Raw genomic sequence first — 14,979 nt, 5'->3', positions numbered from 1 at the left:
TTTTTGTTATAGAAATAAAAACACCCGTTCTTAACTAATTTTGAGGTGCTGAATCCGAAAATGATAATTAAAATTTTCGATTGGTTCTCGTTTCGGCGTAACGGGGGGGGAGATATCCAAGCATCTCACGTTCTTATTCATGAGGCAACACCTCGGAAGGTCTGGCAACGTTGCATTCTATGTATATTACGTCACCATTGGTGTCGAAGTATAACCGAAACACACGCCCATAACCTGAAGCATCTAAGGGGGGGGGGGGAAGTCTAGAAAATTTTCATGATTTAATGTTATGGGTCAATGAATACACTTTCTTTATTGTTTTTGAGTTCCCAAACACGAAAATTACATTTACAATCAAAAGTTGCCTCTTTTATTTATGACATATCAAGACTTGAATAATTACCTCTGTATACAATACATATTAATATAAATGTCAATCTTAATAACGTCTCTTCTTTGCCTGTCTCCTGTATTCTGTTTCGTTAGTATCCCTTTTTATCATCCAACAAAAATCACTTAACATTGCTTCACTCCATTTTCCTTTATACTGTACCTGTGTTCCATCACTGAAATGTCCTGATGGAAGCGTTCTCCATTCTCGTCACTGACACTCGCACAATTAGGCGGAAACAAATCCAAATGTGAAAACAAAAAGTGCATTTTTAGGGTCTAGGTCAAAACCCCCACAGATTAGTCAAAACCCCAACAGTGCTAGTGAGATTGTAATGTAATGAGTCTCTCGTTAGGTGCTACCAGCACTAGAGGACATATGTAGTGGTTAGATAAATATTAATCAGCCGCTTATTGCAATAGGAAAATACTGGATTTGGAATTACACATATTTTTCGAAAATAAAACAATTTATTATATGAAAACAACAGAACTAAACGTGAATAAAAAGTCAAATTAACAATTTCATATGTTGTAATACTCCAAAAAGCAAAGTAAAATTTTGAATACCCAGCGGTAATATATTTTAATAGTTGCACAGAAGTAGCAAAATAATGTCTAAAATTAATAAAATTTCCAAAGTTTAAACGTAAATCTGCATCTTCAAAGTAATTTCTACATACTATATATAACACGAAATAAATTATAAAGTTCATTACGCAATCAGTAGTCGACCATATGGCGAATGGAAATGTCAAACGGAAACAAATTCTACATACGGTCAGAGGTTGATTCTCCAATATAGCTTCATCTTACAAACCCTTATTATTCCATTTCATAATATTGAAACACTATATAATCACTTCCACACGAAACTCGTTCGGACGTAGAAAATTTCGATATTTCCTATTATATTACCAGAACATTTCTACAAAGTAGTATTGGTTGCAATAAATTACATCATCTCGTATAGATGGCAGCACCACTTAAGTAATACATTCAAGGTGACAACACAAACTTCCACCTACAGTAAATCATCTCAATCGCATAATGTCCACGGAGAAGTATGAAATGTATAGAATGTCCCTTTTTGCTTCCTTAACTTTTTTGAACAAGTCTGCCATTTCCCTGCCCGAAAGCATAAAGCATTTTAAAGAATATACAGTTTAAAAAAATTTAATCTTGAAACAGTCTAATAAACCAGCCATACATTTAAAATGAGACACACTCATCGTCGGTTCAGTTAAAGATTTTTAAAATCAGTTAACTCACTTTGAGCCCATGAAGTTCCGAAAAGCTACGCCGATAGGATCTCATTCCACAGAGCACAAGCCGAATCCAGAGAGCTACATCCTAAAGGTCTTGGAGGGCTTTGTAGCACTTTGATAGTCTGAAATCACTCTACTATCCATCTATTTAGTTGTCGACTCATGTATCGAGGTTACACCATATGAAACAAAAACATATCCAGTAGGATGCCAACAATTTCTACGTGGATTATATTTCTTCATGAACATAATGTGTCTTGTAATTTTTACATTTTATCCTTTAAAGATCTTAACCAAACAGTATTTGGAATGGACCAATGTACGGTTCAGACATTCAAGGCATAACATTTCTATTAATGGAGGCTCTTAACATTTGCTTCACAACAATATGTTTACCAATGGGTAAGGTTATAGGAACATGTTTCTTATTGTACGCCGTTTTGCCTTTCCATGTCTTTACAATATTATTAATCATATCTTTATCTTGTGTCGTTTCTAAGACACCGAAAATTTTATCCAACGGACTCCAAAGGATTAAGTAATTAACGCCTAAGTATATTTCAGCTGGAATCTTCTGCGTCTCAGCGTTCTCGCTCGAATTAAGACTATATTGTGTTTATATATATATATTCATCCCATCTAGTCTGATGTTTACCCCGATGAGCTTTCGAAACTAATTTTATAATACGCTTTTGTCTCTCTGTATGGTTACAAGATGGTGAGTTCGAGCTAGTACAAATATTCTTAATGCCCAGCCTAAAAAGATAATACTTAAATTATTCGCTAACAAAGTAGCTCGCACTATCGTGTAGTATTTTATGCATATGAAATATCTTATCGAGCTTGTTAAAAATTATCTTAGAAAAAACACTTGTTAATGGTTGGATTATAACGAACCAATTATATGGGTCCGTTACCACAAGTAAATATTTAAACTCGTTCCTGGGTAAGCAACACCCAGTTATATCAATGTTTAAGCAATTGTTAGGATGATTCCTTTTCGAAATAATATGTACCGTATAAAAGACAATTTGTCTTTTATTCTCTGACAGACGCCACAGCGGCATATATAATCAGTTATTTCTTGGAACACATTGTGCAATGTGAAGCACGAGGCTAACTTAGCGATCGTCTTCGATCGGCCACTGTGTCTAGCTCCGACAAGTTCATCGTAAAAATATTTTATAACAGAATACTTTAATGCATCAGGAATAACTGCACGGAGTGTACCATACACTTTCACATAAGTACGCTTCAACAATAGATTGTCTTTTATAAGGCACAGTTCTACTACCTTGTTCTGCTCCGAGGAATTAATGATCATTCTCCGTTTATAAGATAATTAAAAAGAGGAAGCTTCCAAAAATTAACAAAAGTAACAGGTACATTTTGATCTTCAATTTTCTCAATTTATTGAATCTCATCAGGAGAAAAATCTGTATAACTATACATGCGGCTAAGATAATCAGCAAGGTAATTCTTCAACCAAAAGAAAATTATAATAAAGTTATACCTGGTGATCTTCTCAATTAAAGTACCGTATTTTTTTATGATTTCTAAGAATCCATGTTAAGCTCGCATTGTTACAATATACAATGAATTTATTTTGTTAATATATGTTGAATTTCTCTAATGCGAGAACGAAGCTAGCCGTCTCCAAAGTAAATAAAATCATCGACTAACCAGAGGTCGGGATTACTTTACTGAAAAAATAAACGTATCAAGAAACAAGAAGAATCATACTGATAAAGGATCATACTATAGCGATACAAACTACAATTGACATGTACTGCAAACTCTTTGGTTCTTGAATTTTGGATTTAAGTTAAGGATCCCGCGAGGCTATATAAGACGCGAACCTATAGCTTTACGTGGTATCCGAACATGAGTTCCCGTCGGAAATCGAACCCAGATCTTCCACGCCAAAGGCACGTAGTTATCCACATAGTCACAAGGGAGTTTTCGTTGGTTCTTGACACGAGTGCACGTTATCTATACTCCTGCCAATTGAATTGCTAAAGCACTGAGCATATCCAAGTTTTGAGTAGATCTAGCGCCATCTGTCGAGCAACCTAGTCAATACAAGCAAGAAAACAGTATCTGAATTTCATTAGACTTTCTCAGCATAGCTAACGGCCCAATTAGTCATATTCAGTTTCGTCACTTACAAAATGTTAAAAAAAATTATTTGCAATAGAGGATCATCGTAATGTGGGAAATCAATTTTGGAAATAATTCCAAATATATAATTGTACACTAGAAATTTTAAAATGCCTATATTTTAACATAATTCAAATATGATTATTTATATTCATATTAATAGGGCTGAGAAATATAGTTATCCACTTTCATAGGAAAATTATTAGAAATTCGCCTGGGTTTCTTTGTGCCGTACTCTTTGTTTGATATTTTGAGAGTGCTTGTTAAAAACCTTCGAGATCAAATCCTGTCGTAAATGTCTTGAATCAGATCACAAAATCTTCAACTTCTAATTTCTATTTAAGGTCATAGGAATAATTTTTAAGTGTTGAAATCAGGCCACTTCTGTTCATAATCATAATGTTTCTGGAACATTTTTAGCTACACTTACAACGTTACGTTATCATATTTTAAAATTTTATTTTCTAGGCCCTCAGACGTTCAAAGTGCGCTTGTGAGGAAGAATATTCTGTGGTAAGTAAAATTACGAATTGTTCATCTTCTGTCTTATTTCACTCTCGCTCATTTTGCACTTAGACAAGTAGTTCAAACCAAACTCTGAAATGCAGTTTTCTATATTTTTCTGTTATATTTGCAGCTTTGTTTGCTATTGGTATTTCATCATAAATTTTCTTTAAGATTTCGTTTCGCCTCGCTTTAGTATCAATTACGACACAAGAGCTTCATACAGTTATAGCCGGTAGTCGTGTTTGAAAGGGAGTATTCATTTCTCAACAGATTTGTGTGATGTGTTAGTGGACTGATATTGAAAGAACATGCTATTTATCGTCCCCAGTTCTATGTGTTCACAAGATTTCACCGAAGCTGACAATTTGTTTATGGTTATTTTCTCGAATGTAATGGCTACTTTCATAAAGTTTTGCCGTGTTTTGAATTCCTAAACACCGAGAGCAACGAAACATGTAAATGTATTGAAATTATGTGCTAAAATAACTCATAGGAACAGAGTAGACATGTTTTAAATACATTCTCCTTAAAGACAAGAGCTTTTTCTACTTATGGTTTCTAAGTTCTTTACTATTTCCAATTTGTATTGCATTCGTTTCCCTCACTAGTACTATCGTTAGAATCGTAAGGAGGAACAAAGTGTAGTGATACCAATCTGAAATGTCATAAAATCCCATCTCGAGAGGCAGAAATTCTCACTTCGCATTTTAGGTTAGACTTGTGCTTAATTAAGACCTCTGGTTGTACATATTTAAGTTCTGTTTTCAGTTTGTACACCAACTAACTTGTAAGTAGACAAATATTATGCTTACTGTCCTATTTTGAAAATATCTACATTGAAACAACGCAGTTTTAAAGTTGCTTTTTAATTGCATTGTTTACTGCATTTTAAATGCATAATTACTTTAAATCTGCAAATTAGCAACACGCTGCCCATATCTATTGGTGTGAGGCAGCGCAGCTAACGACAACTATTAATGCTACTGTTGGGTATTAGGAATATCCATAACATATTGATAGGTTTGTATTTTATAATTCTTTTATTTCGTTAGAAAGTATCAACAAAAGTGAAGTGTCAGTGTTTTAAGTAAATCTTAGCGCGTAGCCACTGTCAAGTCATGAAAGAAACTGCTATATCTGCCTTTTGCGGGAGATGTAATGTAAGCAAAGGGTTAATGGAGCTATTCATTATTCGTCAACGGCGATACTTTGCAAAAAACCAAACTTGACAAAAGAAGAAATCAAACGTTTGAAGAAGTTGGAGATTAGTTAAAAGTCAGCGACTTTTTTGATGAAGAGGTCAATTTCTTATCGTAATTAGCTTCTCCATTGGAAAAATTGCAAACTTTCAACTAAGCTCCAAATTTCTTAAACTTTTCTTTCTTCTGTAAAGAAGTGTTTTGTTTTTGAGATACGAGGTAGCTGCAAAGTACCGTCGCTATGCTTTTCTAGTCTTCGAGAGCAGGCCCATATCTAAGGATTCGCCAGGGTGGACTGAAGTCCCTCTGAAACTTTCAGTTATTCATTAATATACATATATGGATGTTAGGTGAAGGTAAGTCAGTTAAAAATTGTATCAGGTCCCCTGTCTTAATGTTGTGGCTACGAACCTTTTTCAGACATTAGAAATTGAAAACGTTTATGGTAAAATATATATAAAAATTACATAATTTCATAATTTTTAGTATTAAATGTTGTTCAACGTCTTACTAATAATTGTTATTGAAGAACAGAAACGGTAAACTGCTGTGTAATTCCGCCGTAAACCGTAGTTTGTACATAGTGAATTCTAGCAGTAAACAATACTAACTAACAAAACTAAACAATATTGAACTCGTGAGTAAACAATAGCGGTTCTCATTAATAAATTTATTTCTATCTTCACGAACAACATTTAGGGTTATTTTATTTTTACGTAGTAATAACACAAAGTTCGAAAGCTTCGGGAATCCCTAAGAAATCTCTAGGGGTGACTTGAAAAGCACTGAACCAGAAAGTGGTAGGTTACATAATTCCTTTCTGTGATCTGGGATTTTTGGTTGGTTGCATTAGTTTACAGTCTCTTTCAACATCGAGGTCATATGAGACATAGACCTACAGCTTAAAGTGGGATGTGAACCACATGAGCTCCTGCCAGGAATCGAGCTTGAATCTTCAGCACTGAGGACACATACACTTACCATGTAACTATGAGCAGGGGCGGTTCCAGGACGGACTTCTTGGGGGCGCTGGGTTGAACACTGCAGCTTCGAGCTACTTTTACGAGCTCAAAACTCTGGGATGGATTTTATTTATGTATAAAATAAGAAAGTTTCCTCTTCTGGGGGGGCAATCGCCCCGATCGCCCCCTCTGGATCTGCCCCTGACCACGAGAGAACTAAAGATATTTTCTTCTTTGTATCTGAAGAATTGACTTTCCATTTGATGTTTTTCTTTAACATGAAGAGGGTTACTAAAATATTGAATCCACGTATTACTTTATGTTGTAGACGGGAGACTATTTTGGAGAAAAATAATCTTGGCTTCCTCGGATACACTTGTGTTAATGCGTACCAAGCTGTCCTCTGCTGAAGTTGCCTGTCCAAATGAACTGAATAATCCCTTGTGCAAAAGAATCACAAAATGTATAGCAATATTTATTTCACAAATATATAGAGAACATATAACATCTTGCAGGTGGAAGACCATTATGGGAGATTATAACAGCAACAATCAATTGTCTGTCTGTCAGCTTGGAACAGTACAAACACAAACACAGGAAGCTGAGAAAATATTTATTCCAGTTGATGTAGCAAAATAAAATTTTAAACTTACAGAATGTAATAAACTAACATGATATTCCGCGTATAATTCTCACTCTATGGAGGAATTTATTTATCGCACAGAGCACCTCCTGGGATGCTGAGTCACCAAACCAAGGGGGTGCTCTGTGCGATAAATACAGCAATGCAATGCTGAGGGATGCATTTTGGAGCTTTAATAGCAAATTTCATGATTACAACATAACGTGTAAATGGAATATTTGAGCTCTCAGCAGGAATCGATTGCAGAGGTCCCTCACCTAACCACGCATAGAGATAAGTAGTTTTAAACAGCTAAAGTTGTGGTTGTTTCTCAACAGATTCTCTTTCTTCCACAGGTAGAGGATATATGTAGAATGTGGAATGACATCGTAGATGCATTTCGTACCAATGGCGAATTGAAGTGGATTTTCGCTAACATCTTGTTATTGATAACGTTAGTTTATACCTACACGAAGCAATGTGATTGTGGAACGTTTAAAAGGTCTGGAAGCTCTTCATTTTTTGTGAACACCAACGATGATTACGGAAATTGTTTTTCCAATTTTATTTTCAGCTTAATAAATTGTATCAGAAGATTATGTTTGTGAGTGGTTTCGTGTAAATGTAATTTATTTTCTCAATAAATGTTTCTCTTGCAAAAAAACGTAAAATAAATAAATTTTCATTTTAATGCCGAGTAATTGCCAGGAAAACTATTCGAAAGATTGATGTTTGAGTAGATTTCCACGCATGCCTTCTTCTTCCGAAGAGTGTAGATTAATTCACATGGAATGTCAGCAGCAAGGATGGGGAGACAAGATTTACCTATTGAGATGGTATCTAAACAACTCTAGTGCGTTCAATGCTCTTCCATTGAGGATCGACCAGCGAAACCAGTGAGAAGACCACTCCTCTGAATAATCCTTACATTATTTGATAATATGTGTAAATTTATACAGAGTACACTTATATATGATGTTAGTATATACTCCACGTAATTCATTTAAAACTTGCACCGCGAAAAGATAGCGTAAAATGTATACAAGGACTATTATTAATTGTAGTTCATTTACCCATTTGGAGCCAGAATCCTATATATAGGACACTTGATATTTTATTTTTTATACCTAAGAAAAATTAAGTTTTCGAGTTCTGCTAATTACAGGGAGCGATTGAAGACCTGTCCTAATGCATTGCAATTTTTGATACATTTTTCCTTTCCCTCTGTGACAGACGGACGCTTAAATTTACATGTGTAAGTTACTTTATTTGGGTATGGTTCGGGAAACGTTATTTCTTCTGTTTTTAATGCAAACAATGCATTTGGTTGATATGCACTAGGTACACGTCCGTATTTAGGTAAGTGCTATTCTGTGCTCGAGCACAGGGTGGCAGAATTTAGGGGGCGGCAAAAATTTTGGATTAAAATAATCACATTAAAGTAATATTTAAAACTAGCAACTCCAAGGGTCCCACGCAAGCGCGAGAGAATATGTTCATTTGTTTAATTTGCTCTAAGTACAGTACTAATTAGCTAGCTTATCTGATTATTTTTAAAAAGTAATCCTCTCCCACCTCCCCTCCAAGGGGTGAGGATAAACTTGAACATCATCAAAACTGGTACCGTTAAACTCAGTGACTTCGAAAACTATGAATTCAACACTTACATCTATCGTTTTCGAATACTTTTAAAATCTCGCCCCCTCCCTTGGGAGTGGAGTATAACCTTGAATTGGAAACTGTCAGTATTCATTTAAGCGACTCCAAAAACTGTGAATTAAACTCTAATATAGGTCGCTTTCGATGGAAGAAGGCGGTAAATTTTGTTTGGGGGCGGCTAATTATTTAAAGCACAGGGACACACAATATATAAATACGGGCCTGATTAGGTAGCAACAGGTATGCGGCAATCAGACTAGAGAAAAGTTATTTTAGTTCGTTATAACTTTCAGTGCTATAAATGTTGAAACATAAGTGTCATATAAATAGGACGCTGGTCCAAAGCAATATACTACCAAGTAATAAAAGCGACTGTATAGATAGACTGACGCTCTTGAGTTTTTCGCGTTCTTACGCTTATCATTCATTGTTCAACACTTAAAAACATCAATTTTTTGCTTTTCTCAATTGAAAGCAATTTATATCTATGCTTTAGCATAGCTACGGTAGAGAAATAAGTTGTATATAATAATGTCCACATTTGGAGAAAAATGTACGCATCATACACAAAGCTTCCCCAAGTTGGTATACAAACTAACAAAAACTTGAGCGAACTGAAAGAAAAATGTTGTAAACAAATTACCTACAGAGATATTCTATTGTATTTTCAATAGTGACACAGTGCAATATAGGTATAGTGAGGGAAACAGTTCGTTATGGTGTGGAAGAAAAGAATGATCATCATTTTCTGTTGTGCGATTATAAAACTTGTTATAAAAATTTGATCTCTGTTATGGAAATGATATGAAGATAAAGGAGAATGCTAGCGACAATATACATAATGATAGAGAAAAGTTTTCTTTACATTCCAGAGTGGTTCTCAATATACTAGATGTCGTAGATGACCCGAAAAGTCGTGTGCTATACTTTGAGAATTTCTTCGCAAACACAGATCTGCTAATACATCTTCGTGAATATGGATTCAGAGCAACCGGTACTCTGCAAAGCAATCGTGTGTCTTAGTATCCATTGACTGATTCAAAAGAGTTGAGTAAATATATACAGAGTTCATATGAATACAGATTCGACTGGGAGGTAAGTTCTCATTGCCAAATGGCATGACCATCGACATGTTGTAATTGGCACAAATTTTGAAAGCATACATCCTGTTTCGCGAACGAAGAGGTGGAGCCGACTACATCATGAACATATTAGAATTGAGCCGCTTCACATTATAATATCCTACAATAACCATATGGGAGGTGTTGACCATCTCGATTTGCTAGATCAAAAAATAGAATTGATATAAGAGGCAAGAAGTGGTATTGGGTGATATTTACACGAATTATTAACATGATGATCGTAAACATGATTATGTTTACGAAACCAACTCAGTCCAATATGGATCTTCTGACATTTAGGCGCAACATTTCTGTAAACTATATCAAACTTGGTGGTCACCTGTTCAAATATATTCAATGATGTATGCCTCGCTGGAGAGGCTAACTTCATTATGGAAAGGAGTTGATTTTGAGTTTGACGTCCCGTTCAGCAGCGAGGCTATATGAGACGTGGACCCACTGATTAACGTGGAATCCGAACCACATGAGTTCCCGCCGGGAATCGAACCCGGGTCTCCTACGCCAAAGGCGCGTACGCTAACCGCTTAGCCACAAAGGAGCTCCATTATGGAAAGGAAGACGTAAAGATGCCATGATATCCAATGCACTTCAAAACCATTATCACGATTATATATATAATCATGAAGACTTCGTGCTTCGATAGCCGTGATCATTTAATGGCTTGAGGCACTTAGCCGTAAAAATTTGAATTGCTTCACTAAAGCAATAGGATGCAATTAGTTAGGAATATGTCGCCTCTAGTATATCAGAAAGGACCAGCGACTTATTTATAGGTTAGTCACAACTGGTGCGTAGGAAAAATCAAAATGTTACATTTTCGTGACACTTACACAATAATGAACTAAATTAACTTCTTAAAGTAAAAGAAATGAGAAAAATAATAATTTGGTCCCAAATGAGTTAAAAGCACATTACAGTTGAATGAGGGTTTGCAAACAAACAATGCAATCTTTTGAAACGGAAGAACGCCTTGCAATGCTATGTAAAGGAAAGCGCCAATGGTGAGAATGTCAATGCTATTTATTGGCGCGTTTATTGAGAAGTCGTCAATAGAAAGAAACAGTACAAGCACTATAGATCAAACGATAATCCATGCTGAAGGTATTTCGTAGTAGATTGTAATGACTACTCCTGAGTAGTTTTGAGACCTTTGCGAAGTAGGACTTGTTTGATTTGCTCAAGACGATGCTATTTTCAAACGCGGAGAAAGTCGACATGCTGTTAGTGTATGCTCAATGTAGGAAGAGTGCCCTGTTGTCGTGTATAGTGTACGCCGTACAAAGACGGAAGCCAAGGCGACAATTATATGTGAATCTCTCTCACCATTACGAGAAACTTCAAATGTGACACCCCGACGTCTTACGGAAAACAAACCAGTGATTTGCATGGCAGGCGGAGTCACAGCAGATCCCCAGGAAAACACACTTTCCATCGTAATAAATTCTGGCCTGACTCCTGCAAGTATGGTTGGTGTTCTCCACCGTCACGTACTTCACCCGTATCATGTGTCACTCCATTAAGAACTACAGGTAAACGAGCACGATACTGGTCAACAATTTTGTGAATGGTCTTTAGGTTAGAAGGTATCTGATTTGTGTTGCACCTTATTTTCTGATGAAGCTACATTTACTATAGTATATGGACTCCACGGGTGTCCGTGGAGTATAAATGTGTGGTGCGGAATAGTGTATCGTACAATCGATACGCTACTTTCATACATGTGACGTAGCTATATAGAAGGGCTTATATTTGTATCCGATTTTTAAAAAGTTAAAAACTGGTAGCCTTTGCCTTAATAACAAGCCTTGTGTTAATGGCAACTTACTGAAAATCATTCTCGATTGTTCTTAGTCTTGTCGTCTTTCTGCGTGCAAAGTGTGGTGAAGCTTCTCGTAGGCGCGAACGCTCAGTGTGCGATAAGAAGAGATGACATGAACATTGACTAAATTTTCTTCGAATTCTAAAGAAATTGATAAGACAGATAAGCGCATTTCTTAAGGTTTAATCCTTTTTAATATATAATTCTTCGCAACTTTTTATTTTTAACTCACACAAGGATCACATTAAACCGCCATTAGGGACAATTAGTTGTTTTGCACATCCTTTTTTAATACGAAGGAGTCCGTTACTGAATTGAATATTTGTTTCTATATAGTGATGATCCCTAGATGCCCATTACTGTGTATTGAAAAGAAATTCATTTTAAACATTTTTCATTGGAAACTTGCTTATCGTATTCTACTGTATTGGTGATAATTTTCCTTCGTCTTTTAGTGAAGTTTTAACAGTAATGGGCACAGTGCCCATCACTGTAAAATCTCATGTGCCCGTTACTATGAACGTAATTCGCGCACCTCTTGTAGCATAATATTTTACAAACTGGCTAAATAAAACGGGCCGAAATAACTCAGATTTTGGTACCAACAATAATTGTGCCATTTAAATACTATTTATACTGTAGCTAGCTAAAATAAACTATCTAAAACGCCTACATTCTTTTATGGCCATATTCAAAAAGGTTTCAACTAGGCCTAGTTGGTCAGTGGAATTGAATTGTCAAATTTTAGGCAACTATGGCTTAGTCCGTGATAGTTAAAAACATGAAAATTGAAACAGTAGTCGAAGCTTAAACTCGCCTGACAAAATTCCTAGAAAAAATCAAGACAAAACAATTCCCATTCCAGATATGTAATTTGGACTACCTTTTTGGAATATAATAATCTTTGCTTTTCAAAATATTTTTGTCTTCGTGAAACTGACACATTTCGCGGAACTAAGCGTGCTTTATAATATATTTTTCAAAATAAACTCCGATGCCCAACAAGGGGAAAGTCATCTTCAGTAAGCAACAGCTTCAGGACGCTGTTAGTGCAGTTCGTAAAGGACAAAACATTGAAACTGCTGCTCAAACATATAATGTACCTAGGTCAACATTGCAACGGCACTTCAAGGCTCAAGAGAAGACTACATTTGACCCGAGTCCTGTTTTAACGAAAGATGAAGAGAATCTGTTGAGTGGCTATTAACTTTAAACAAGAAAGGTTTTCCTCGGCGTAAGGAGGATGTTCAAGTTAGCGTTCAGTCGTATCTTGGTATACATGAAAGATCTAATCCTTTTAAGAACAATTTACTAGGATCAGGGTGGTATAAGTCGTTTCTACGCAGGCATTATCGCAAACAGCTTCCGAAAGCGTTATACTAGCTAGTGCTAACGTGAATGAATGTGATATGCGGAAATGGTTTCAAGAAATTAAAACATATTTAAAATCAGAGAATTTGTTTTAAATTCTGGAAGATACTTGAAAAGTATATAATGTAGACAAAATAAGTTTTCAACTTTACCCAAAAAAGTCATAGGGTTATTGCTCCAAAGGATACCTGGAATGTTTATGAGGTATCTATGGGTAATGAAAATGAAGTTCTTACAGTTTTATTCACTTTTGGAGCAAATGGTGTTACATGTCCACCAATGCTCCTTTATAAGAACTATAAAAGACTGCCGAGTGAAATAGTGCAATCTGTTTCCGATGGTTGGGGTGTTGGGTGTGGTGATTTCGGGTGGATGAACTTAGATTTTTTTATGAGTACATTTCTAATATTGTCCATCCATATTTAGTCAAAAGAAATGTCAAATGTCCAGTAATCCTCTTTGTGGATGGACATAAAACCCACCTTACTTTAGAATTAACTGAATGATATTCTGAGCTTCAGATTGTGTTAATTGCCCTGTATCCAGATACAACCAGAATATTGCAATCCGCTGATGTTAGTGCTCTCCGCCCAATTAAAGTTGGATGGAAAGATGCTATTATGCATTAGCGCTGCGAACCCCCCATTCTTAGTTGTTACTAAAAAGAAGTTTGCTGCGTAAAGTCAGAAAGTCTGGTAAATGGCTTCAGAGCATGTGGTTTGTACCCTTGGAATCTTAATTCTATTTATTTCACTAACTGTCTTGGTTAAAGAGAAACCAGACTTCCTCCAGGGGAATCAAACAGCAATTTTGAACAATCTAGTGTCGGTAGCATTTTAAACCTCGAAATGTTTTCAAATTTGTTGTGGATTAGGAAATGTAAACAACTCAAAAGTTTTAACAGCTTGACAGACCATGAAACAAATAGTGAAGATTTTCATATTCTACATCGCATTTATGACAAATTAACACACACTTCTCCAATGGTCACGGACACACAAACAATGCAAACATAGCCTCAATATAATGAGGAAGCTGCAAATGAAACACCCGTAGTAGAAGATACAATTGAAAGCGGAAAGAAAAAATCTAGTGAAGGAAATTCGGAAAGAAATCCTAGTGTTGCTGTGGGTAGTGAATAGAGTTCAATAAGGTGATGATCCACTACTTCAATATTGTTTGGTTTAACCTCAAACGTCTAAAAAAGAAAGTAAGAGAATCCTATTTGTAATTACATACGAGAAGTGGAAGCTGCTTTATAAAGAAAAAGCTGAAAAGAAGAGACCAAAGAAAATCAGAAAAAAGAGAAGAAAAGAAAACGGCTCGAAAAGAAAGCTGCAGTGGAAGCTAGCAAGAAAATCAAGTTGCTGGCATCACAAGTGAAGGAAGGAACCATAAACCAAATTGCGAGAATAAATAGGGAAAACCATCGACAAGTAAAACAGTGAAACGACATCTATTTGGAAAGGATGAAGATCTTTAAATGAAAAAAGCGTCAGTTTGTACAGCGTTGCAGACCGAAATCAACGAATAGGCCAAACACTTCATTCTAAATTTCAACTATCTACAGTCTTGTGCCATCAATGCGAACAGTCTCTGGGGCTTTACTTACCATGTACAACTTGCAGTCTATGAAGTTTGCAGTTTCATAAGAAATATCTCTTGTCCTCGAAGTCTACCAACGTCAAAGCTGAAGACTGAATGTGACTGTAATGCCAGCAGCATATATTATTCTAATCGTGTCTGCAAATTGTGGAAACTAGCGACAGTGCAACTGAGTAAATATCAACTTTGTTGAACAGTTGCTGATTTCTACCGATGTTCTTAAAAAAGTGAGTATTTATGAACTTAATATGCAGTTTTTAAAATGTCAAACACGT

At 35.8% G+C, this 14,979-nt stretch overlaps 1 protein-coding gene across 5 annotated transcripts in view; it reads left to right on the top strand.

Annotated features, from left to right (window-relative positions):
• Positions 1–7,763, top strand: part of LOC145660724 (uncharacterized) — a 261,964-nt gene extending 254,201 nt beyond the window's left edge. For 4 of the 5 annotated variants that reach the window (XM_081726103.1, XM_081726106.1, XM_081726105.1 and 1 more), the window contains 2 exons: positions 4,287–4,331; positions 7,465–7,763. In XM_081726103.1, the coding sequence (XP_081582229.1) occupies positions 4,287–4,331; positions 7,465–7,716 (297 nt within the window). In that variant the 3' untranslated portion in view covers positions 7,717–7,763. The remainder of the gene's footprint in view (positions 1–4,286; positions 4,332–7,464) is intronic. The other variant, XM_081726104.1, reaches the window with a different exon arrangement.
• Positions 7,764–14,979: the final 7,216 nt, after the last annotated feature.

Source organism: Thermobia domestica, chromosome 9 (genome assembly GCF_964235325.1).
Source record: "Thermobia domestica chromosome 9, izTheDome1.hap1.1, whole genome shotgun sequence".
Classification (NCBI taxonomy): domain Eukaryota; kingdom Metazoa; phylum Arthropoda; class Insecta; order Zygentoma; family Lepismatidae; genus Thermobia; species Thermobia domestica.
The sequence above is the reverse complement of the archived record's forward strand: the minus strand, read 5'-3'. Positions and strand labels throughout refer to the sequence as shown.